The sequence below is a fragment of the Cicer arietinum genome, chromosome 1 (genome assembly GCF_000331145.2).
Source record: "Cicer arietinum cultivar CDC Frontier isolate Library 1 chromosome 1, Cicar.CDCFrontier_v2.0, whole genome shotgun sequence".
Classification (NCBI taxonomy): domain Eukaryota; kingdom Viridiplantae; phylum Streptophyta; class Magnoliopsida; order Fabales; family Fabaceae; genus Cicer; species Cicer arietinum.
The window spans coordinates 46,475,897-46,502,347 of NC_021160.2; the positions used below are offsets into that span (position 1 = coordinate 46,475,897).

At 29.7% G+C, this 26,451-nt stretch overlaps 3 protein-coding genes across 3 annotated transcripts; 2 read left to right on the forward strand and 1 right to left on the reverse strand.

The window, feature by feature from the left end:
• Window positions 1–621: 621 nt before the first annotated feature.
• LOC101497118 (transcription factor MYB41) lies at window positions 622–3,458 on the forward strand. The gene is given in 4 exon segments (XM_004487591.4): window positions 622–874; window positions 1,344–1,473; window positions 2,623–3,301; window positions 3,304–3,458. Coding segments are annotated over 4 exon segments (981 nt in total). The 5' UTR covers window positions 622–738; the 3' UTR covers window positions 3,340–3,458.
• A 3,206-nt stretch (window positions 3,459–6,664) lies between these two features.
• LOC101496581 (uncharacterized) lies at window positions 6,665–9,507 on the forward strand. The gene is made up of 6 exons (XM_004487589.4): window positions 6,665–6,965; window positions 7,395–7,487; window positions 7,580–7,687; window positions 7,994–8,186; window positions 8,307–8,437; window positions 8,697–9,507. Exons 1-6 carry the CDS (start codon window positions 6,807–6,809, stop codon window positions 9,330–9,332), a joined length of 1,320 nt encoding a protein of 439 aa, XP_004487646.1. The 5' UTR covers window positions 6,665–6,806; the 3' UTR covers window positions 9,333–9,507.
• Window positions 9,508–11,241: 1,734 nt separating this feature from the next.
• On the reverse strand, window positions 11,242–20,195 carry LOC101496028 (ubiquitin carboxyl-terminal hydrolase 14). The gene is made up of 20 exons (XM_004487587.4): window positions 19,931–20,195; window positions 19,291–19,462; window positions 18,784–18,896; window positions 18,325–18,661; window positions 16,769–16,863; window positions 15,819–15,952; window positions 15,676–15,732; window positions 15,514–15,591; window positions 15,135–15,189; window positions 15,006–15,047; window positions 14,553–14,633; window positions 14,013–14,211; window positions 13,865–13,922; window positions 13,655–13,777; window positions 13,112–13,200; window positions 12,938–13,027; window positions 12,288–12,455; window positions 12,078–12,196; window positions 11,835–11,964; window positions 11,242–11,612 (listed from the first exon to the last, which is right to left on the reverse strand). The coding sequence occupies exons 1-20, from the start codon at window positions 20,024–20,026 to the stop codon at window positions 11,434–11,436; spliced, it is 2,415 nt and encodes an 804-aa protein (XP_004487644.1). The 5' UTR covers window positions 20,027–20,195; the 3' UTR covers window positions 11,242–11,433.
• Window positions 20,196–26,451: the final 6,256 nt, after the last annotated feature.

Sequence of the window (26,451 nt, forward strand, 5' to 3'; positions counted from 1 at the left end):
AACAATATTTCAGATGGAATGCTTATTTAAAAAAAAAAAAAGAAAAGAAAAAGCTTTCAGATGGAAACGTTTGCATTCATATGTTTTTATACAAATTACTATCTTATTATTGTAATATCTGACTCTCCGCATCCATTATGCAATTACAAATTAAATATAAAATAAAGTTTAGGCAAAACAAAAAAAAAATCAGGCAAAGCATACCAGATCTAACATGTATTTTTTATTTTGAAGTTTTTATTTTATTAAATATTTAATTTAAATAAGTTTTAATAATATTGATTAAAAAAAGTTCAAATTTAGCAACATGGATAGATAAGTATACATATAATCATCAATGCTACATAAATACGGTCAATTTCAAAAGTGTAAAACTAAAAAACATACATTCAATTTTAAAAATCGATAAACTAAAAGTTAATTTCGAAGAAAATAGAGAAACTAAAAATCTAAAACACAATGTGCCAAAATTATAGCTCATGATTCATGAACATGTTTACTTATAGTTCTAACCCTGTAACAGAGTAGGACTTTTCTTGAAATTAAGACACGTCTATGAAGTAATATGCACAGGAGGGAAAAGGACGGTACCAAATCACATTGACTTCATTATGTTTCGTACCTAAATTGTCTTATTTGCCTCTCTAGTATTTATATACACATTCTCACTCTCATTTAGATTCATTAGTAATCATTCAACCAGAGCAAGTATTTGATAATTTCTTGTGAAGTTCAATCATGACTAACAAGAGTACTTCTAGTGAAAACCATGGATTGAAGAAAGGTCCATGGACTCCAGAGGAAGATCAGAAATTGGTTGATTATATTCAGAAATATGGATATGGAAAATGGAGAACCCTTCCCAAAAACGCAGGTATTTTTTTTTTTATGTTATCTATAAGTTAGTACAATTCACATACAATATCAAGGTTAAACAGTTTAAATTTTAAAATTAAATTTTAATTATTTATAAATTTAAATTAAAATTTCAACTATCCCATCTTTATTGGAGGATCCAAAAATATTTGACCGCACTTCAATAAGTGTTTGTTGTCCTACATTAGTAGGTTTATGTTTATTCTTTAATTTTTAGTTTCTCTATTAGAAAACACGCTCTTGCAATATTATAAAGTTTTCATACATTTATGTAATGAATGTATGAATTTTTGTACTTCAAATATTTTTGTGGTCACACAAAAGTAACTGTTCATATCATTGCAAAGGCGATCACTTCTTGAACTAATTATCATATTTTTAACTATGTATCATCCTATACTACAAATGAAATAAATTTGTTGTGTGCATTATATTGATCTAATTTGTATGATAAATAAAAATAATAGGATTAAAAAGATGTGGAAAAAGTTGTCGGCTTCGTTGGACAAATTACTTGAGGCCTGATATTAAGAGAGGAAGATTTTCATTGGAAGAAGAAGAAGTTATTATCCAATTACACAGTGCTTTGGGAAATAAGTAAGTCATAAATGTTATTGCAATCTCAAATTTCAATCATGCTCATCTTTCTCACTTTTTTATGATTGTTAAAAAATACAATTAAAAAGGTTAGTTTTTTTGAATTTGTATGTATGATCTGCAAAGTCGCCAACTAATACAAGGACTTCAAATTCCGCGAAAGCATTAAAATTCATTTTAGTCTTAATAGTATCCAATAGCTAGTAAACATTGCGAAGTCAATGATGTTTACGTAGAGAGAAAAAATTGTATCTTGCTCACTTTTTCTAGCATAAGAAATTATCAATTTAACTGCAATTTTGTTCTCTTATTTTCACTTTATCACATAAAATAGTTCTTTTATTTAAAAAATCTTTCAGTTTGTATTTAAAATAGAAAATCAATTTTATAAATAAATAAAAATAAATGATCAAAATTAAAATTAAATTTTTTATTATCATTATTATACAAATTATACGATCAATTTTTTATTATCATTAAAAAGGTTAGTTTTTTAGAATTTGTATGTATGATCTGCAAAGTCGCCAACTAATACAAGGACTTCAAATTGGGCGAAAGCATTAAAATTCATTTTAGAGTCTTAATGGTATCCAATAGCTAGTAAACATTGCAAAGTCAATGATGTTTACATAGAGAGAAAAAATTGTATCTTGCTCACTTTTTCTAGCATAAGAAATTATCAATTTAACTGCAATTTTGTTCTCTTATTTTCACTTTATCATATAAAATAGTTCTTCTATTTAAAAAATCCGAAACATTTAGTTTAAAAATTAATAATTAAATACTTTTAGTTTAAAAAAAAGAATTTCTATCATTTAAAAATTATAATAACTAAATACTACTTAAACATAAGTATTAGCAAAATAAATTTTTTTTTTGAAGTTTGTTGTTCATAATAATGAATATTAAATATGTTTTATGATAAAATATAAAAAATGAATATATTAGTTATAAATAATAGAATGATGTTTTTTTTTATGAAATGATGTTTTTTAAAACATAAAAATCAACAAATAACTGTTTGATTTATAAAAGTGATAATTAATTTATTGATTTAAAAAACTAAATATTAAAATACTTTAATTTATAAATATACCATATAAATTTTATATTATTATTATCTAAATAGAAATTTTTTATCTTTCATAGGTGGTCTACAATTGCTGCTAACTTGCCAGGAAGAACTGATAACGAAATCAAGAATTATTGGAACACTCACATCAAGAAAAAACTAATGAAGATGGGGATTGATCCAGTGACTCACACACCACGCCTTGATATTCTACAACTTGCCTCCATTCTTAACTCATCTTTACACAATTCACCCCAATTTAACAACCTTGATCATTTTAGTTTGGGAAGAGTGGAAAATCCAAACCATCTTTACATTCTAAATTTGCTCACTACTCTCCTATCATGTCAAAACAAAAACCTAAATGATTCAAATTATAATGTCCATCAAAACCAATCTAGTGGTAATGATAATAATTACTCTAATTCGTTGCAACAACTTCAAAATCCACAATTTAAAATTACGATGGAGTCTCCATTAATGAAAACAAAATTAATGAATCAAATAGCTCCAATTGCTACATCTTTCAGCAATATACAACAACCCAAGTCGTCAACAATCAACAATATTTTAGAAAATCAGATTTTATCTAACATTGAGGAAATGCCAAATTTCGATTTAAGCTCACTTTTTTCTACGTCACCTTCACCTTCTAGCCCGAGTAATTTGAAATCACAATCTTCAACAACATTTGTCAATGGAACCATTGAAGGTGAGAGATACACTTATGACAACAACAACTTTATGATGTATAACACATCTCAAATGGTTTGAATGATTCCGAACTTTTGTGATTGAACTCCATTGCATGTTTTGTTGTTACTTGAATTTTGTTTATTAAAGTTCATGTTTTTTCCAAATTTTGTTTTAACATGAATATATATGAGTATCATTTGATTAATAGAGCTTAAAATGAATGTTCTTTCATGCAAGTTTCCTGTTTCTCTACTAAGAAAAACTTTTACGTTGTTTAATTATGTCTTATATGAAAACATAATCGGAAAAGAAAAAAAAACTATAAAAGAAAGAGTTGCATTACCTATGACATTATGTATACAAAAATAATTTTGTTTGATTACGATTCTAATTGTTCGTAAAAACCTTGGATGATTTTATTTTTGTTGCATCGTAAACGGATAAAATTAATTGTCAAAATTATAACCACATCATGAATTAATTGTCATGAAATTTAAGTGTGTTAATTGATATAAGTGAAAATTAATGACATTATTTGTCATCCTTATGCTCCTTTTATCAATAAAATTTCTCTTGTTGGAGATTGGATTATTTATTTCTACCATACTCTCTATGAAGGTAATAAGTCTGCAATTGATTAGGTAAACCTGGTTCCTCTTATGAATGGTTAAAATAATCAAATATGGTTCCAAAACCAAATAGTGAAAGAAAAAAAAAATCAAATATTTACCACCTGTATCCCATATTCATGTTGGCGAGGTCGATTTATAAAAAAAATAATTAAAAAAAAAACAACTTAAAGAAATATTTTTATTATGTAAAAAAGATTCATATATAATAGCTATTCACTATATATGTTTGGTATTATAAGAGTTAAGATCTTCTTTAAATATGGTCTATTTAGAGTAATATAGACATTAAAAATTAAAAAATTAATGATCACAAAAGATATTTAATAGTAGAATCTATTATCTACATTTTGTGTCTTTCTATCTTAAAATAGATTCCAAATTAAAAAATAAAATAATATAGAGTATCGTATATATTTAATATCATATAAATTAGATTTGTCATAATTACGATAAACCCATTATAATTTAAAAAAATGTGATACCAAATATACGTGTTAGGCAGATGCATGCATATACCATCCATTTTGATATTGATTTGTACCCTTTGACATACCAAATACATAGCAATCTTGCAGTGACGGGAGACTGGATTGATATCATTACTGTACTAGTAGGTAGATGATGTAATTCCAAAATTTAATGATAATTTTTCTTTTTTATTCTTCTTTTCTAAATAACTTAACGATAAATTTGAAGAAGAGGTATCTCATATTTAAACATGAGATTTAATATATCAAATGTCCGTTAATATAAAGTACATCAATGTTATTTCAGTAATTTAATTTGATGTATAGAGATTTTAATCTGTTAAAAATTGAAGGATTCTTAGTGCACTTAGATCGGGAAATTCGGAAAGCAATAGGGGAAATGGTTGAACGGAACAGTGAATGGGAAAGCTCAACTTCCGTCTACGCATCTACTTCTCATTCAAAATTCAAAACTTTGACTCTTTAAATTGCATTTGCAACATTTATTCCAGCAACATCGATCACCACGAAATTGTGTGCATCATAATACTATTAAATATAAGTATAATTTTAAATTACAAGACGAATTTACTATTATTTTCTTCAAATAATGTATCTTAAATAAATATTTTGTAATAGGCATTTTAGTGACATCAACACAAAATTAACATATTAAATGCACTATTTACTTTTTAATCACTATAAAAACTCCTTCAAATTTTTGTCCCTCACATATTTTCAATTATTAATTTAAGTTCTGCTTTTCAATGAAAGTCCATATGGCAATTGACAAACAACTTTTTTTTTTACACTGTCATTGTTAAGACGATTTAAAATATGATTTACTTAATTATTTAATCATTTAAATATTTAATCTAACCATTTAACTTTTAATTTGAGGTTTGAAAAATAAAAACAATTTTTAAAGACGTGACATTGTTAATTAAAACATTAAGATAATATTTCAAGATTTTAACAATTTAACGTCATAAAAAAAATATTAGAATTTGTTATGTGAAATTTATTAAAATAGATAGTCTAAAAATTATAATAAAAAATATTTGAGGGATGAAAGTTGGAAAAAAAAGATTTATAGATACTAAAAATGAAATTTTATACATTGATAATTTTTAATATTGTCGAAATCTAAGACATATTTGATTTTTGTAAAAATAAGAAAATAAAAGACAACTTTGATCCTATACGGATTTGGTAGAGTGCACTGTCTTCTTTTTTAATCATGTGTACCATCTTTTTTATCACAAGGAAATTTAAGTTCAAATTTGGACGAAATTGTTAAAGATTGTTTTGGATTAGCTGTACGTGGTGGTATCTTTTGGGACAGTATAGTTGTTTTGATAATTGTTTTGCGGTTAATATCGCCATTCAAAAATTTATTTTTGCATTGTGTTTGTTTCGAAAGAAAGAGAAAGAAAATAAAGTAAGGCAAGAAAAAGTGGATGGAATGGGGAATCTTATCTCGTTTGGAACAAATGAAAAAGCAGAAGGAAAGAAACCTGCGCATGAACCCCACAAAAAATTGGCTTGGTGGGATAACATTCCCCATAATCAATCTATTATGCATACTTAGACTTTGGTTTAGTGCCTCAATAATTCTTTTATTTTATTTTATTATAATATATTTATTGGAGTAGTGTAAATGATAGATTATATTATATGATGTCCCTACATTTCAAAAAAATCACAAAGAAATAAAATATAATTGAATTATTTTCGATGATATGCAGTTCAATAGTAACATTAAAATGTTTAAGAAATTTTATGAACGAGATTCAAAATTCAATCTCTAATGCTGATAATTTTATCTTCCCCTAATGAATTACTAATCAATAATAGTTTGCTTATTAAAAAAAATATGTTCTACCAATCTTATATTGAATGAAAGTTATTTTAGTGTTCTAACTAATCTAGGAATGTTCTCATTAATCCATACATGGATGAATACCTTATACTCTCTTCAAAATATAAATTTCCTTTTTTTTTATGAACTTTTTTTATGAATTCAATTATTTCTTTTCAAATTTTGTTGGTATAATTTTTTCTTTTCAATTTGAAGTAGGTTATTTTATTTAATTAGTTTTTACTAGATGATTTTATTTATTTTAATTGTCACAAATCACACCATTACAAACAATAAATACTTTATGAAGTTCAATTGAGAGATCAGCTTTTACACGACGTGGTTGCATTTTTCTAAAAACAATAAATACGACGTCGTTGCAAAACATTCCATGGCAAAGTTCCCACCAAATCCGTTAATAACTGATTAGAGAGAGAAACTAAATAACTAACTAGAGAGAGAAACTCAAATCACAGAACTCAACACAAAGAACACCGCCAAATTTTCGTTCACTTTCCATTCTTATTTTCTTCTCGTTCTTGAGAAGCAAATAACCCTACCTTTTCACTTCGCTTCAACTGAAAATTCTGAAACCTTTTCCATCAATGGATTCTGAAGCAGAGTTCCCAATACTTAATAAGAAGGAATCGGAAGCCATGCAGAACTACTTCGACACTGAATCTCAATTCATAACGGCTAAGAACTTTTACGCATGGCACGAGAACATTCTTCATCGGAGGCTTGCTGTTTCTATAATCGCTAATGTAAGTAATGATTTGAAGCTTCGTTTATTTTTAATTTAATTTTGTCGTAAGAAAACTTAAATTCATGCATGAACATGTTCGTTTTTAGTAGTTTCTTCTTGTAATCTGTTTTCTTTGATGATCTTTAACCTTTCTTGTTTCAAGTTCAATTTTAGGTCTGCATTTTCGTTTCGTGAGATTTTTTTTTTGTTCTGTTACTTTTTAGTTTATTTCTTGCAATTTCAGATCGGCTAATTGCTGTGTTCTCGATCTACTACAGTTTTCCTTTTTATGTTTTGTTTAGTTCTTCACCTTGAATTAAAATCTCACTTCAAGTTTATTGCAATGATTTATTTCGCTTTGCTCGGATCTATCTTGCAACTGTAAAATGAATGCGTTGATTTCGTTTGCTGAATCTTATCGTTGTTGTGCTGATTTTGCTGCTCTCAGCTCTCAAGGAGCAATAAACCTGATGCATTGATTCCATATCTTGCAATGAATTATTTTGATCGCTTTATTTCCAACAACGACAAGATCTTCGATGTAAGATATCTGTTTCTTTTCACTTTAAGAGATTTTTCAAGTTTCTTTTCACTTCGGTGTTAAAACTTAGAACTCTTTTTGGTTTTTGTTAGGATGTGGAAGGTGATAATGACACTGAAAAGGTTCGGTTGATGGCTGTCTGTTGTCTCACCATATCTGCCAAGATGAGGATAAAATCCTTCTCAGTTGTTAACTTCTTGGTAAACTAAATATTGCTCGGAATTAAATTAGAATTAAATATATTTATAGTTACACTTCTGATTCTAAAGGTATCTTGGTGCTCCAAATGTGACACTAACACGGTATTGACACATTAATTACATTCAATTAATTTATTTTGTCAAACTATTATCGGCGTCAATATGTCAGTGTTACTGTCGTGTTGTGTCCGATATTCATATCGGTATATATTTCGTAGGTTATTATATTCAATTTATCTATTTTCAGTCTTCACCTTTTATCTTTTATAAAAACAACGTGCTTTAAACTCCTGAATCGCTGCACAGAGGAACAAAGATATGATGAATATAAGTCATCAGATGATAATGAGACTGGAGCTTTTAATTCTGGATGAACTTCACTGGAAAATGCGATCAGTGACTGCTTTCTGCTTTCTGAATTACTATTACCCTTACTTCAAACAATTTGGTGGTTTCAAACGTCGTTGCATCAATGAGATCATAGTTCAAGCTCAAGGAGGTAAATAGAAACTCACTTAACATTAACATATATTTTGTTAATTATATGCTTACTCCAACAGTGATACTTGGAAAATTTATATAAATAATATTCATTTGAATTTTTTTCCTTATTCTGCAGAGCACGCCTTCGCTCACTACAAGCCTTCTCAGATTGCATGGTCTGCTTTTATGGCTGCTACCAAAATTGCATATCCCTCAAAGTTTAAACAAATTGCAAATCCCACTGAGTTTCACAAAATAGAGAATCAAGTATGTTGGTTGAAATTTTGAATGCACAGCATTTTTGTCTAATAGGATCCTCTCCATTTTGGAAAAGATGTTAAGAGCTCTATTGTTATAGTTTAAGGTGCATAAAAAAACAAATTTCTATTATTGGTGACATAATTACGCCTTTATACATAAATATTATAGCAAAGAAATTTCCATTTCTTTTAAGAAATAGAGATGATTTCTACATGTTGATTAAATATACCAATTATGCCAAAGCTTTTTTTAAATGTTCTTCCAGAAGGAGCTGGAGAAATGTTGGAATCAGATGGTTGATCTTTGCATTAGATTGAACATCCAGATTGAGTCCGCTGAATCAGGAATACCCCAAGAAGAAATCGAACAAAACAAGGGCAAGGCAGCGGTGGAGGATTCATGTGAAGAAGATGAGACATCTCCGGTGGAGAATATGCAGCAGCTGACGGAGTTATTTGATGATGCACTAGTAACCGAGGTTGAGTCACTTATACCGGGCAGATTGTTGTGGGCTGAGGAATTGGCTGCCGACGAAACATATGATTTTGATAAAGATATACCTTATAAAGAGATTTTGAAACAACGACAAAAACAACAGAAAAAACAACAACAACAACAACAAAAGGTGGGCGAGACATCTGATAAAAAAGAAGTAACAGAAAGGGAGATGGAGGACATAATCCGGATATCATTGGTTGAACAGACAGCACAGCCACAGGTGGAGGGAGGACCCATTTCAGAGATTATAGAGATTGTACCAAATAAGCACTTGATGAACTTTGAGCTGAAGTGGCCCACTGATGTGATAGAAGAAGGAGAAATACAAAAGGGGCAGCAAGAACAGCCCCAACCCGTGAACCTCCCCTTTAATACTGGCAGCATTAGCTGCAACATTGGTTAGTTCTGCTGCAATATCTGGCTCTAGTACTTTTTCATTTGGCTTTGGATCGTTTCCAGTTCAAAGTGTTCTGGTAGTTTGTTTTGCAGTTCAAACCATATCTGTTATTACTATTCAAATTGGATACTTTTCTAATTGAATTCCCGCAAATAAAAAAATGGTCTCATGCTCTTTCAAATGTTCTAGTAACTTCTTAGTTCTTTTTAGTTGTTATCATCGTGTAATATCTAACCATAAACTTACCAAACTGATTATTATCAATACCAGCCGCTTTATCGATTGACTCATTGCCTTGAATGGGCACAAGAAACACCATATTATTACGAATTAGTTTGAGGAAAAATAAAATATTCTGTCATGTTTGTTTTCAATTTTTAAAATTAACTGCAACCAAAATTATAATTTTTAAAGATAAAATTCTTAAAAAGAACATTTTAGTACTGATAATCATTAGCCACTTTGAATTTGATTAGTTTCTTAAAAAAATCCACTAAGCTACATGAGAGTACAAACTAAAAATATAGAAATGTATTTGAGTATAAAATTAGAGTAAGTACCAACGGTGTAAAATAACATCTTTTTTATAAGGTTATTAGTGAAACTCGCGCATATAGGTGCTGAGAAGATGGGTATTGTGGTTTTAAAGATGTACCTTAGCATAACTAATGTCTGTACAAGCTTTTACTGTTTGAGCTATACTTATGGGGGGAGAAATGTAAAAATAAAAATAATCATACAATCAATATTACATTATTATTAGTGATGATAAAATGAGTGTCGAGTTGGCCAATTTAGTCGGTAATTTTAAGCTGAATAAATTAAAATTGATGATTCGTCTTGCCTAACTCCGTTGAAATATGGGATTGTGAGAAAATGAATGGATTTGTCAAATAAAAAATTTATTTATTTCAATTAATTTTATTTTTAAGTCACAACCCATCTTTTAATTTTCTTTAATATTTGACTTATAAAATAGAGAAGAAACTCATTTAATTTTATAATTTTAACTTTATATTTTTAATAGTTTGTCAATTGTTCAACTCGTTAATTTTTTATTTTGGTTGTCTTGTTGGATTATTCTAAATTTTTGAATGATTAATATGAATGTTTGAATATGAATGTATTAGGATTCTAAATAAGATAATTAACTGTTGAAAAAATTAAGTATTTCAATTTTTAATGCATTTAATATACAATCTTTTATAAAAAAAAAATATTTTATTCGCCTCACAATATTTGTTGTAGTTATCGATTTCACACAGATTAAAAAAGTATGATAAATAAAAGAAATATAACAATGATTTTACTAAATTAATTTTTTAATCATTAATCTATTCTCATTATCATAAAGGTAAAATATTAATTTTTTAATCATTAATCTATTCTCATTATCATAAAGGTAAAATATAAAATAACAATTTGGAAGTAACGTAGATAATATTATTAAGTAAATGGTAAAAATTAATTATGGTTACATTAAAAATAAAACTAAAATGACAATTACTTTTGAATAAACTTGTTTTATAAATGTAACAATTATCATGGCGTAGAGGAAATACTATCAGACTTTTTAAACAATGTCACAAGAATATTAATCAAAATATTAGTAAATTTTTAATAAATTTTTATAATCAAAATATTGATAAATTTTTAAGAAAATGACCTAACAAAAAAGAATGGACGAGTTTTAGCCATATCAACTCATTGGCATGATCCACCCTACTTTAGAAGGGTCTCTAATCTAATGACGAAATTTATTTGAGAATATTATAGGACGAAATATATTGTATATGTGTACGAAATTTATTCAAATGGCCGGTGAGGACAAATGGATTCCATAAGTTAAAAAAATAATTTCAAAATGACAACAAAACTCAATGCTATTAGACGATATAAATCAAACCACATCATATAATATGTAACACCAGACTTGTGCGAAGTCATTTTCTATTATATAATCTCATTCTCGTTTCTAAAAGGGATGCGAACCCGAAAAATGTTGAGGCAGCCAATGAGGCCTGTTTACCAAGCAACCAAGACGAGTGAAACATTGTACCTCTTTACAGTTCAAATACTCAGTTCAATTCTTGACAAATGATCAAATTCAACAATCAAACCTCTCGAAAAAGTAAAGATACCCCATGTCCTTTGGAGGATTTATGGAAGCCCCTACCTTGTTGTCGTTAAAAATAACCCATCTTCCATCTTTTAAGATGTGTGCAACATAGTGACCACAGTGTGTTGAGGTTCCAATGTGGCTAACAATTCCCATAAGTCGATATTCTGCGGAAAGCCAAACAGAGAAAAGTCATTTAAACCACTTGTCAAAATGATAAAGCCAATATGAACACTAATCCTTAGTTGGGGAATAACCATTAACAACCAGTTAAGTTCGGACAAAATGTCGTAACTTTAACCAAGACACAATGAGCAATGTTTTTTTGGCAGATTAGGGATTGATAATTCATCCACAACAAAAGTGATTAAGAAGTGAAAGCAACTCACTTCCTCCTCCATCGGGTAAGTCAGCATCATTTGGACCAGATGTAGTATTTGATGCAGTAGCATCCATGCTAGAAACGGATGCATCGGGATTGCTAAAGATCCAGTCTGTTGCTTTCTCTATGTCACCACCCTGCAGAGCAATTATTTCCATTTATATAGTCAAAAGACCAGTATAGCCAATGTATCCCAACCAAATCCTGACATACTAAAGAAAAATGGGAAGATGTTTAAAGAGAAAATTACCGATGCCTTCAGTGCCTTTCGAGCAACGTCGTCTTGAAATCCAAATGCAATTAGGGTATCAACTTTTGACTGGTCAACACTTTCAGAGCCACCCCCTTTTGATATAGGCGCGTCAATATCTAATAGACAAATGTACATCATTATTTCCTGCATATAGAGGTACCTGGCTACAAAGACTTGTTTTGCATGATAAAGAAAACAAAGAGAAACCTGGATCATCCATGTGAGATAGTAACCAATTCATTGCCTCTTCTACTCCAACATTTGATGTATTTATAGCAGCTTTTTGACAATGAAGATGGTTAAAGCCCATAGAAACCAGCTGTGAAACAATGTCTTCATTGGCTAAAGGTATTTCTGACTCATCCTCTTCAGGTACTGTGTAATACAGAAAAAAGATTCCAATAGATTTAAAAAAATTCAACTTTAATCAAATTATAAAAAATATTCAGTTATTTAGCTAAAAAAGGCACTAGCAACATAAGACAACAAGATTTGCAGAAACTGATGACAATTGGAATTTGTAGTTGTCTAAAATACCCTTGCAAAAAACCAAAATGTCAACAGTGCTATTAATTGTATAATATATGTATGTATAATATAAGAAGTGAACACAATTCAGTTGCAAACAAATTAAAGAAAGAATGTTGAAAATCTCTTTTTGCTGAATTTGATGCATGTGTGGAAAACATAAAATAATTTTATCAACAGGTCACCAAACTTAAAAACTTGGTTCTTGACATCTCAGTTGAGCAAATTCCACTTGTGAGACAGTATATAACCAACATATGAAAAATGCTATTACATACATATGATTATTAAGGACTCAGGGAGCCAAATTGAATAAAAAATCTACATACCCCGATCTGGTAGAAGCTCTTCCCCAGGTTGATGACCTTTGCTACGCATATGACTGATATCTATGATATCAGGAACGTCAACATGTACATCTGAAAGAACAAAAGTTCTTAGTAATGAAGATATAAAATTAAGAATAATCTTAAAACAATAGATTTAGTGACTGCAACAAGTACCAAGTTTTTTGGGTACCCATCCCTCTTCCATAACAAATTTCCGCATGTGCAACACCAGGTAATCAGGGAATGATGTCAGACCAGACGTCCTACAGATTATATTGTGTTTTAGCATCAAAACGATAATTTAATAGCTGATTTCCAGTGAAGAAACACTACACTTGGTTGTCATCTACTTCCTCGAGATAATGGCTTTAAAAGACTAAGAACCTGTTTCGTTTGGCAAAACATTTTTTATTTTCCATTTTTCCAATACAAGTCTTCGAAAACAAAACAGAATAAAAATTATGTGGCAATGGTTTCATAAAAAGTGAAAAACAGAACATTTTCTCAAACCAAACTAGCCAAGGTGGCATTTTTATTATTGAAAGTGAAAACAAAAAATTAAAACAGAAGACATTTACCCAAACCAATCAAAACTGCTATATTTCTCGTGAAACCAAATACAAAACCATGAAATAACCTATTTATTTCCATCCAATATGAACCGCCATGTACTGCATTATAATTTAACATAACATAGAAATTCAGAAGATTGCTTACAGCACCGCTGTTGTCTTTGACTGCAAGGAAGTACTGTAAAAATCATGTATCTCCTCGGGAGCTGAGAAGTTTGTGAGGCAAGCTTCTAAAGGCACCCTTGGACGTACAATCTCCTCACCAGACCTAACACAATAAAAAAATAATAATAAAAGCCTGGATAGACAAACGATAATGAAAGAAATATTAAGATTCCTAGATATTTGAACTTACACTTCTTTTCCTTCAGAAAGTTTCTCTGCTTTCAGTTTGTGAAACAATTCCAATTCTTCTGAAATTTCTCAAAATACAAATACGTGAGAATTGAATTCAAGACCCTAAGATATCTCAATTTGTCAAAATTTGTAGCAAAAAATCTAACCTTTGTTAGTTGCTTCATCCAATGGGATATTCAAAGAAAGAATGTAGTCAAGCCTTCTATTGTATACAACTTTTCCAGATGAACACAGGAATCGATCTTCAACACCAAACTTGAAACTCCTTGAAGGATCCAATTCAGTTTTCCCAGCATTAGCTCGTTCCACTTGGTCAAGAAAATGAAGGAAAAATTCTAAAGCATCCTAACATTAAGATGCAATCAAACAGTTAGAAGATAACAATATAAATATTAAAATTTAAGTATGGATGGAAACCACTTTTGTTGAATCAAACATTTATAATTATCTACTACATGGCTTCAATTGATATTATCTTTGATCTTCCACTAGTCTACAGTGTCAGATGGCTATATACTAATAATCAAGTAAAAAATAGATATTTTATATATATGCTTAAGCTTAAGGTTACATTTCCAGTTGAATCACAAATAACTATGGACATAGACATATCAAATGAAATACAACATTGTACCCAATTTAAACCTTCGATTCTAGTTGAGAAAATAAAAACTTGGTAAAGATACCTGTTGTCGCATAGATGAAAATTCCGGATGGCTCGCAGCAACTAAAGCTTTGAACATACGTGGTGGTATCCCTTCCTGCACCTGATGTTTGAAGACAGGAGGCATAAAAATTGGTCAAAGAAAATAATTAAAATAAGAAACAATAAGATGAAACTTAGAATATATGACAAGGTGAGAATATTCAATGGCATAAAACTTTTATTTTATCAAGGGACACTTCAAGTCTTTAACCAAAACCATTGCAACATATTCAAACCATTCTGATTAAATCTCATCCTAAAAAATCATTTCATTTCATAAACTGGTACAGTAATATAATCCCCCACCAAAAAAAAAATGTGCAAGGATAACACTGTTGCTCACTGAGAAATCCGAACAACATACAAAATTTAAATATTCGTTCTGGTACATGTCAGCAAGGAATTTCATTCAACAAAGTTCTAGAGAGCTTACAGCAGATGTAGGGGTGGCTGCAACTTTTGTGTTGTCATCATTCTGGAATAAAGAATGTAATATTATTAACATAACGAAGACTCCAAACAAACTTTCAAGAGATATATATGTGTGAATACTGGCACATACCTCAAATTGTGGAACAGAATATTTGCCAGATAGCAATCCATGTGCCAATTTCGTCCTAGAGTAAAATAGGAATAATTAATAAATTCCCTTTTGAAGTTTTTTTTTTAAAAAAAAACAAGATTCAGTCTTGAAGTACCTCACTATTAACAAACATTCCCTTTTATATGGACGAAACAGAATGCCCTACTATAATATATATGACTACTGTTATAGAGATGGATTATTTATGTTAAATAACCAAATGCATATTTACCTTACCATGTCACAAACAGAAGATTGCAGCGGCACATATACCATAGAATATTACACATCAACAAAAACATGACTAACAGAAAAAGGGTAGCTGTAGTACATAATTATATTAAAATATGTTACTTACAACTGCATATTGAGGTCCACAGTTGGATCCGCAGGAGCTGCCTCAAATGCCTTCTTTAGACTTTGGCTTATATAGTACCTAAGATGCAACCATAACAAATACTGAAGTAACTGCAAGCAGGGTTCGGAACAGTTCAAATAAAAATTAGAGACATGAACAGACCTTGAAGAGAAAGATCTTGCTGAAAATACAACTTGCATAGTTGCTGCCAAGTAACAACTGAAAGAAAGAAAAATGATGATGAAGCAATACAATGCCAAACAAGTACATTTTAACAAGCATAGATCAACAAGAACCAACTCTACCTGTTTCCAAGATTGACCAATCCTGTATATCCAGGTCCAAAAATTGGTTCCACTTCCCGTCCACTTTCTTGGATTCTATTCCATTCAAAATTGGTATTTTGGTCAAGTTCTTTTTCAGCAGTCGTCATTTCAGTCTGATTATCAGAAAGCAAGGATTTAAAAGAATATACATAATACAGTATTGAGGATATGCATACTCTTAAACAAGTCAGTTACATAGTAATAGACCAAATGTTTATGGCTTAAACATCCATTAATAACTTTCTTGAAAAGGCTTGTTACAGAGTGATACACCAAAAGATTATTGCTAAAACATCCATTAATAACTTGCACACAAACTCTTGCTTAGAAGGGGAAGAAGCTCACTAAGTAATTGGAATATATTGAACAGTGGTAATATCCAAAGTCTGATGTCTCATGCTTAGAAAGAGAGATGTTACTATTTGGATTTCATTGTTTGAATGTGATAGATAATAAATAAATCACAGTAACGGAAACTGTAGACAACAAATCTCAGAACCACAGAAAAGATTAATAGGTATCTTTGACCAAACAAATGCCTTCCTAATTCCAAAGAGCAAACTCTAAATCTGTGATATTTGCAATTATTTCACTCTTAGATTATAAAAAAAAAGTGATTTGCAAAAAGCCAAAAAGGATATAGAGCATATCATCCTGCACAAGTAGAAGGAGTCCAATGCAGAACTTTAGTCCACAACATGCCTTGTAAAAAGACATTTTGGCTACCACATAAAGCAATCATCGGGTTAGAAGGAAAACACATGTGATAAATAATAAATTATTCCGAAAAAATGTATTCCCATTTCAGAAGTAATGCTTAAGGAAAGTATCAACAAATATTAGCTTATCACATTAAGCCAAAGACGCCAAGTGTAATCAACAAATCAAATTATCATCTCGCACATATCAATTTAATATAAAGAATTAACCTTTTGCAGTGATGAGAAATCAATGCCAAAAAATGCTAGATGCTGTGCTAAAAGTGGATCCAAGACATTCTCATCTTCTGGATAGGAGAAAACATCTGAGCTGCCACAATATATTGTCAATAATTAGCAAACAATACAAAATAAAGAAACAAAATTGGTGCTTAATTCACAATACATATTTTAAGTATAGAGTTCAAAATATTTATTCAGGGTAAAAGTTATCAGTGCCAAAAATATACAGGTTGAAGTATACTAGAATAGAATAGAGAGCATGAGCTTATTCTATGTTCAGTACAGAAGTAGAACTGAATGGGAGGTAAAAAAGTCATGCATTTTGGGTCCACGAAAAAGAACGAAAGCAAGAAGAACAGAACAACATAAGTTGTTCCATACATTAGAAGTTCAAATGATTTTGTCTGTAACACTATCTCACTATCTAAAGCTTGATGGACATCATAATTTGTAAGCTGAATTTGAAAGTAAACATCTAAGAAAGCTGAACTACATCAAAATTGTGTCTTTATGCTTGAGACAAGCAACAATAACAACCAAAGTGTTTTCCCACTATGTAATATTGACTACATAGATCAAACATATCATAATGTCCTATCATACATCATGTTTAATAATTCATCATTTAAATACAAACCTTGTTAATTGTTTAGAGCATAATTTCATTTGGTCTCTTTTTATCTTCAATTATTAGACTATCCTTATACTGATTTACCCTTTTTAACAATGCTTCTATAATTCTTCTAAGAAAATGCCTATAAACCGCATAAGGTGGGACTCAACTTTTCCATAATAGGTGCTACCCGACTTTCTCGCATGCTTTCTTTTGTTGATATTAAGGTAAATAATATATTTTGATTATAGGAAAATTAAGTAATTAGGATAGACATGATATCATAATTATCTTGTAATTAATATTGTGATTGTAGATTGATTCTGTCAGCTTATATAATAGAGTCTCCGTAGTGTAGTTTAAACACGGTTTCACAATATTATGTCTATGTTTTTTCTCATTTAACATGGTATCCAAAGTTTAAAGAGATACAACCCTAAATTGTGGCTACTCAGTGGACCTAACATCCATTATTATCAAAATTTATTCCATATGAATCTTGAACTCAATACCATGTGGTTTGTGCATTTTTTGTATGTTGCCCATGTTGTTATAGATAGGGTCAAGGTCAACATACTTCTTCTCCACTCATTCGATTATGACATACTCTAAGCTACATTATATTTATTCCATTTTTTCAGCATGTTTACACAAGAACCGTGTTTTATAACACAAATTTTGAACCTTGCCTAATGTTCCATGTTTGTATTCGACCACTAAGAATCATTCCTGCATAATTGATTGGCTGGAATGCTAGACCACTATAAAATAAAACTTATAATCAAAAATATAAACTCACCACCAAGAAATAATCACATAGCTTAATAGAGTAACCTTTCATGATGGTACATTGAATCAAGCAATACAAGTAAATTATTGAAACTATTAGAACCATAACTTTGTCAAAATAAATATGCTAGAAGTGAATCACCTGCTGCTTCCAGATCAGCAGTGATAGTCCCGAGCTTCACAGCAAGTGGGTAGCCTGTCTTTTTATAATGTTCAACGGCATGGTTGTTTCCACCACTTCCATCCCAATTTTTTCTCCCACAGAGGATCACTCCGTCAGTCAGATTTAACCAAAGATTGTCTGTCTTGTCACACTCAGAACATTTCCACCCAGACGGAGGAATAACAACACCATTGTCAATTTGCTGTAAATCCATTGCATAGCTACTGACGAGTTTCTTATCAGCAGTCCAAGCTGCAACTTGTTCCTTCCGTTCAGCACCCGCATCTAGCAATATAGCATCAGCAGCCAGCCTTACCTAAAAAATTTCCAACAAATATGAGAAATAAATCAAACTGCCCCCTAGCACAAGACTTCTCTATGAATCAAATTCTGCGGTGAACAAATAAGGAAAAACCAAAAACAAAGAGCAATGAATACCTTCTCTGGCAATTCCACAGAAGGAAATGAAAGAGAAACATAGTCAGGTAATATAACTATATTATGAGTTTCTTCATATTCAGACTCATTGTTATCAAATCCTCCATCGATACCTGCAAATTAATAAATGGATAAAGTCACGTTATCCACAAATGAATCATCAGCTAAAAAAAGAAATTCGGAAAACAACCAAGCCAACAACTCCACAACCCCAACTACACAAAACCAATTTATAGGTAACATTAACAAACACATACTAAGCAGTGAAGCAACAACTGAACCGCACAGAACATTTATAAGTTCAATGATCACGTGATATTAACAATCTATGTAGAACGACACAATCTACGTAGACCGTCACTTCAAATTGACGGCATGTTTAGTGTTCGACACCGACGAATATAATTACATTGAATCACTTTCATTTTTTCAAATTACAACCAATGTCAACGTGTCAGTGTCAATGTTTGTGCTTCATAGTTTACAATTATGTGATAACACACACACCTATAGCCAAAAGAGTAGGTTTCTTTGAAGGCCTGTCTTCTGGAATCAGCTTCTTAGTCTTCTTCACATGCAAGTAAACCGGATTACCGGTTTTTTCAAAATTCCAACCAACATAATCCTTCCCAAAAGCAAGAAATGTGAACATGTCGATGAATAATCCACCTTCTGACATCTGGAAAAAAAAATTTACCGCTTTGTATCAAAATTACAATAATGCGTATCAAATGGAAGAAAAAAAAACAATGTAAAATAAATTCCCAATTGGAATCATAAAGCAACTTATTTAGCTAAAAATGAAAGAAAAAAAAAAGCATCAATGCGAATTCAATTTCCAATTAGAATAATAAAATCATCAAGCAACTTAAACAACTGAAAATAAAAGGAAAAAAACATCAATGCGAATTCGATTTGCAATTAGAATAATAGAACTATCAAGCAACTTATTCAACTGAAAATGAAAGAAGAAAAAACATCAAAGTGAATTCGATTTCCAATCAGAACAATGGAATCATAATGCAACTTTATTCAACTGAAAAAAAAAACACCAATGCGAATTCGATTTCCAATTAGAAAATAGAATCATGAAGAAACTAATTGGAAGTGAAAATGAAAGAAACGAGAAAAAGCAAAGAGAATTTACAGGAGTGTCGAAAGATAAGCAGCATTCTTGCTTGTAGACGCGATTGGTGGGTTCGGGAATCCGAACCCGAGATAGATTTGATCGGAGCAAATCCATTATTGATTATTCTGAAGTGCTACAAAATTTCGAGTTTTAGAGAGAAGATTTTCGAAAAAGGGTTTTATGATACGAAAGAGAAAGACAGAGACAAAGAGACGCTGTTTGCCCTAAGATTCCAAGTGTTTGATATGTCTTTGCAACTTGCAGTAAAAACGAAGCTAACTCTTTACTCTAAAGCTGCGTTTTATGGTTAGTAATAGCAACTTAGGATAACATAGTTCTATTATCAAGCCAATATTTAAAATAAAAGAAGTTAAAGTTACATTGAAAATAAAAAATGACAGTTTTCTAAAATTAATATTTTTTATAAATATAACAGTTATTTTATTATTAAGGGATTATTAAGTATTTTTAGTTCAAAATTTTACCTTGAATATGTTATTGATTAGAAATCAATATGATATGATAAGAAAAATTATTTATTCAATTATTTTATAAAATAAATTTAAAATATAAAAAACTTAAATATTAGTAATATATATAAATAAAAATTATAGAAGTTATATTTACTTTAAAATATCTATAATTTTATCACATAAATGGTTTTATCATTTTATAAAAACAAATAAATTAAAAAAATTACTGAAATTATAACAATTAATTAAAATTATAAAAATATTAATATTAATTGAAAATTTTTATAAAGTTACAAGGTAGTTTTTTCAATTATATTTTTGTTTGATGAAAACAAAACAATCTTTTTTTTTTGCTTGCCTAAAGTAAAACAATATATTTATTCAGTGTTTCAAAAAAAAAAATATTCATTCACAAAGATAAAGCTCTACCCAAAAGCACAGGCATGCTGAGAATAGCTAAATCAATACACAAGGGTGGCCATCTCTACTCCTACAATTTGTGCTCACAAAATTACACCAAATAGACTACAGCGTTTGATTTATAATTAAAATAATAATAAAAATAAAAGGATGAATTAATATAATAAAAAGTTGTACCATATTTGATTTAGAAACTAATTATAGGACTAAACAAAATAAGGAAGAATAGAATCGGTTAAATTAAGAATTTTTGTCAATCACTAAATTATGAGACAATTTTTTTGTCTCCAAGCACAAACTATCAAAAATATCAAACTATTTTTTTTTATTTTCTATTAAAAGATAATTTTCTCTCTCATATTTCTTTGTTTATACTCTAAATCCATCTCCCTATCTCATATCTTTTTCACATATCATGTCTCTCTCTACCTCCCTCTTATCTCTCTCCTTTATTTTTACTATCTCTATTCTCACTACATCATTTTTGCTCCTCCTCTATATATTAATATTTGCTTTCATAAATATCAATATATATACATATATATCAATAAAAGAGTACTATAATAAAAATTATATTATTTAGTCTATTGTATAAACATATCAAGAAGAGTGCAATACAAAATTTTATGTAGAATACAAAAAGTTGTACTATTTCCCAATCCTAACTATTTCCCAAATTAAATGCATCCTAAAAGACAATCAACCAATTCATAAACTCACCAAAAGGTTGCAAAATCCAATGGTGTAAATCTTAATTAAATTTTTTAATTATAGATCTACATCAATAGCACAATAAAAATTAAATATTTTTAAATGATTTACAAATATTAAACTCTTTTTGTCTAAAAATAACATTGTTTCGCATCTTTCACAATAATAAAACAACTAACAAAATAAAATAATATTTCTCTGTCGTGACTCTGTCATTTGTAACTAAACCAACAAATTAAAAAATATGATCTGAAGAAAAATTTACCACTATACCTGATCAATGGAAAACTGTTTCTTAAATTTGACCAAAACGAGGACACTCAAAAATTAAATATTCTAATGATTTTTGTCTACTATAACTACCTATTAACAATTGATGATCAACGACAATAATACCTTGTCGAGTCACATTGTCCTTGGTTAGTAATCTATTATACAATAAATACCACGCACCCAAACAAAGATATATTCATGGTATAGTCATATTCCAAATAATGTCATATATGGAAAGGTTGCATCATCAACATCTCGTCTTAAAAAATAAAATTATAAATTTATTATATAGAGTAACTTCCATCGTGATAATAAATCTATGTAATCAGAGACGTTGTTATGCAAAATAACAAAAAAAAATACATTGAGACGCCACCTCCTCTTTATATATATATCCAACAGTGTACTAAAATTTTAAAATATAAATTATTCTATTATATATTTAATTATTTTAATATTTTTGTTAATTTACAAAGTTTAAAATTATTATAAGTTAATTTAAATATACAGTTGTTTCTTAAAGGTTATTTTGTTATTTAAATGTGATATATATCATATCAAGTTATTATAAGATGTGTACAAAAAATATAACATAATTCAATAATACTATCATATTTATTATTGCGTAGACGTCAAACTCATGATAAAATAAGTGTTTATCATATTTCTATCATATCATATATTTATTATTATTTTATATATTATCATATTTTGGTCGGACCCTAAAATTTTACAGTGCTCGTTGTAGCTTCAATTATAGACAAAAATACTTACTTTAAGTATAAATGATAATTAAGTACTTTTTCTTTTATTTTAAAAGAGATGGTAAATTATACCATAATTAATTCACAAATTGTGAGGTTAATAAAACATTCAATCTAATAATATCGACCAATTGAATTAAAACACCTAACAATATCAATATTTTCCAAATTAAAAGATAATTAAATACATTTATATTTGTTAATTTTGTGTAAAAATAAATATAATTATGAATGTATCTATAATTATTATGGCAATCTACCACAATATAAATATAATTAATGTAAAAATATTTTTGAAACAATGTCATCTTTAAATAAAAATAAAGCAAACACAAAAAACAAAAACGAGTATCTATGTGCTAGATTTATAGACACAAAAATGCATAATAAAACAAACACAAGGAAAAAGCACAAATTATAATACGCGCACATGTAAAGAAAATCCAAGCAAAATAAATATATACATAACATAATAATATATGCCGTCTATTTATGCATTCTAGGACACTCAAAATAAATAAACGTAGAATATGCATCTTCTCAGGACCGAATGGATATCAAGTTGTATATTCATTACATCGTAGGTTTCGGGGCATAGTACATCTTCTCATAAATCTACACAAATTGAATTTACGTAGGTTTTTGGGTAGAGTGAGTTTGCGTACGTGAACTAAGTTTGCGTAAGTGAACAGATATAGTTTTGATTATGATTATGATATAGTTTTGATTATGATTATGATATAGTTTTGCATAAACAGTGTGCACTATGTTTACTGATAGAGCATATCGAGTTATAATTAATGATACTGCTAATGATGAGGGTACTGCTGATGATGAGGGTTATCGTGTTAGACCAACCGCTTCTGCACAGACTCAACGTCTTGAGGAGCAGCAAGAAGTACAACGGGAGAGGCGAGCACAACAGGAACAACGACGATTACAACAGCAGTAACAAGCACAACAAGAGCGACACTCCCAATAGGAAGAGGAGACCCAACAGGAAGAACAAACACAACATGAGGCTCAACCAAAACACATAGATGAACCTCTATAAGCTGATGGATATCTTGGTGGTCCGGTTGACAAGTATGTCCTTAGGATATTTGGTGATCATATGCCCACTCGACTTTGGGAGGAAGTGATAATTTTCTCGATCATATTAAAGTTTTAATAGTTATTGTCATAATGTGTTTTAATTTACATTTTGTTTCCTTTCTTTTGTTTCATGATTGTGGGGAGCGTGTTGAGACAAAATCTCAATTTAGTTTTTGATGAAAACAAACAAAAAATTAATTAAGAATGTTAATTATGATTGTAAATGTTATGTTAATTTAACTTGTGCTTTTGAGTGTATTAATTCAAAGATAGGATTTAAACAAAGCAAAGAAATCAACATAAAAAGGCAAGAAACTGAACAGACAAGAATTGATATTAAAATAATTAAATATATAATAGAATAATTTATATTTTAAAATTTTAGTACACTGTTGGATATATATATAAAGAGGAGGTGGCGTCTCAATGTATTTTTTTTTGTTATTTTGCATAACAACGTCTCTGATTACATAGATTTATTATCACGATGGAAGTTACTCTATATAATAAATTTATAATTTTATTTTTTAAGACGAGATGTTGATGATGCAACCTTTCCATATATGACATTATTTGGAATATGACTATACCATGAATATATCTTTGTTTGGGTGCGTGGTATTTATTGTATAATAGATTACTAACCAAGGACAATGTGACTCGACAAGGTATTATTGTCGTTGATCATCAATTGTTAATAGGTAGTTATAGTAGACAAAAATCATTAGAATATTTAATTTTTGAGTGTCTTCGTTTTGGTCAAATTTAAGAAACAGTTTTCCATTGATCAGGTATAGTGGTAAATTTTTCTTCAGATCATATTTTTTAATTTGTTGGTTTAGTTACAAATGACAGAGTCACGACAGAGAAATATTATTTTATTTTGTTAGTTGTTTTATTATTGTGAAAGATGCGAAACAATGTTATTTTTAGACAAAAAGAGTTTAATATTTGTAAATCATTTAAAAATATTTAATTTAGAATGATCATCACAACTCCAAAACCAATTAATCTCCACTAGTTAAAAGAAGTTTTAGCTTCTGGATTTTACATCTATGTCATCAACACTTGGCAAGGAACATATTGAGATGATTAGATTCAAAGAAACCACTCGAATCATAAAGAGAGAAGATCATGAATTGACAAGACCAGACAGACATATTTGGACATTCTTGACAGCATTCTGATCAATCTGGACAGCAGTGGAATGATTGTCACAGCTCCAAAATCAATCAAACTCCATTAGTTCAAAGAAGATTCTGCCTCTGAATTTCATGCTAATGTTATCAGTACTTGGCAAAGAACAAGTAGGAACCATTTTAGTCAAAGAAGGCATTCGAATCACAAAGAGAGAAGATCACGAATTAGCAAGCCCAGACATATCTGAACATTCTTGACAACACTCTAATCAATCTGGACAGCACTGCAACACCAGCCTCCAGACTGATAAAACATTCTCCAGCTTGTTATACTTGATCTTCTGCAAGAAACATCTTTCTCCAGAATGACCAGACCAGTCTCCAAATTGATTATCAATCTTCGTTTATGCAGAATTTCAATTTTGATCTCCTTACTTCTGCAGAAGTTTATATCATTCACCAAATTGTTTTGGACAAAATCAGGCTCCAGGTCGAAGCTGTAACATCAATAATTACACATGAAGCTTCAAGGACCATTAAACACAAGATAAATCTGACCAAGAACAAAGAAACCAGTCCAGTCAACAAAGTTCAAAAGTTGGAATATATTTATTCAAATATATTGGTTTTGGTCAAATCTGACATAGCACTACTAACAGCTCTTTTGACCATTATTAAATGCTCTAAAAAGCCATTAAAAAGAAGGCCAAGCTCAAGGAAAAATCAGACCTTCAAGTACTAAGAAAATTCATTACTCATTTCAATCATACTTGAATTTCTCTCACACACATACATTGAATCAATTCTGATTTTTCCATTCGATTCCTAGAGTCATTCTTGTGTATTTTTCTGTTAAAGAATCAGAACTCAAACAAGTGTTGAGCCTTCTCAGATTCTAACAAAGCAATCTCATCATTATTGTAAAACTCAAACTATAAGAGTTTAATATAGTTTGGGTAGATTGTAAGAAATCCTATCTGGGTGGAAAGGTTTTAACTTTGTAGCAGATCAAAGCTGATCTGAACTAGGTGCTGTAAAACTAAGAAGGTTCTTTGTTTTAAACACTTAGTGGAAAATCTCACGGTTGTGAGGACTGGACGTAACCGAGTTGGGTGAACCAGGATATATCGTTGTGTGGTATTCTCTATCCTATCTCTTTATTTGTTAAACTTAATTGATTAACTAAGATAAAATACAAACTGATTTTCTGTTTTAAACTAATCAAGGAACGTTCTCTGTTTTGATAAAAACAAAAAACGTTCTCCGTTTTTCTGTTTTCATAACCAAGATCAATCTTGAGTTATTTTCAAGTTTTTAACAGGAATTTTTAAAAAGGCAGATTTACAATTCAAACCCCCCTTCCTTGTAAATCGACATTGTTACTTCAGAGCTAAGGGTATTTAGCAATGGAAAAAAAATTGAAAGAAGTTGTGGTTGAACATGAAGAAATGGAATAGCTAGTTAAGAGTCAAAGATTATATTCATTGTTAAAATGCAGTTACAAAATGATCGACAAAAGGATCATATATGCTTTCGTAGAGAGGTGGCATCGAGACACTAACAACTTTCATCTTTCAATTGAGGAGATGACGCTTCTGTTTGTGTTGAGTTTAATGTCATGCGGATAACCACATTTCGATATAGTTAGCTATTTGAAGTATACC

Bases quoted from the DNA above. Each gene is read 5' to 3' on its own strand.
- LOC101496581 (XM_004487589.4), top strand. From the start codon at position 6,807: ATGGATTCTGAAGCAGAGTTCCCAATACTTAATAAGAAGGAATCGGAA. The intron at 6,966-7,394 runs GTAAGTAATGAT...TGCTGCTCTCAG, and splicing joins CTGTTTCTATAATCGCTAAT to CTCTCAAGGAGCAATAAACC. The intron at 7,488-7,579 runs GTAAGATATCTG...GGTTTTTGTTAG, and splicing joins ACAACGACAAGATCTTCGAT to GATGTGGAAGGTGATAATGA.
- LOC101496028 (XM_004487587.4), bottom strand. From the start codon at position 20,026: ATGGATTTGCTCCGATCAAATCTATCTCGGGTTCGGATTCCCGAACCC. The intron at 15,592-15,675 runs GTCTGTTCATGT...GTTGCATCTTAG, and splicing joins GCAAGATCTTTCTCTTCAAG to GTACTATATAAGCCAAAGTC. The intron at 11,965-12,077 runs GTAATTTTCTCT...ATTGCTCTGCAG, and splicing joins GAAAGGCACTGAAGGCATCG to GGTGGTGACATAGAGAAAGC.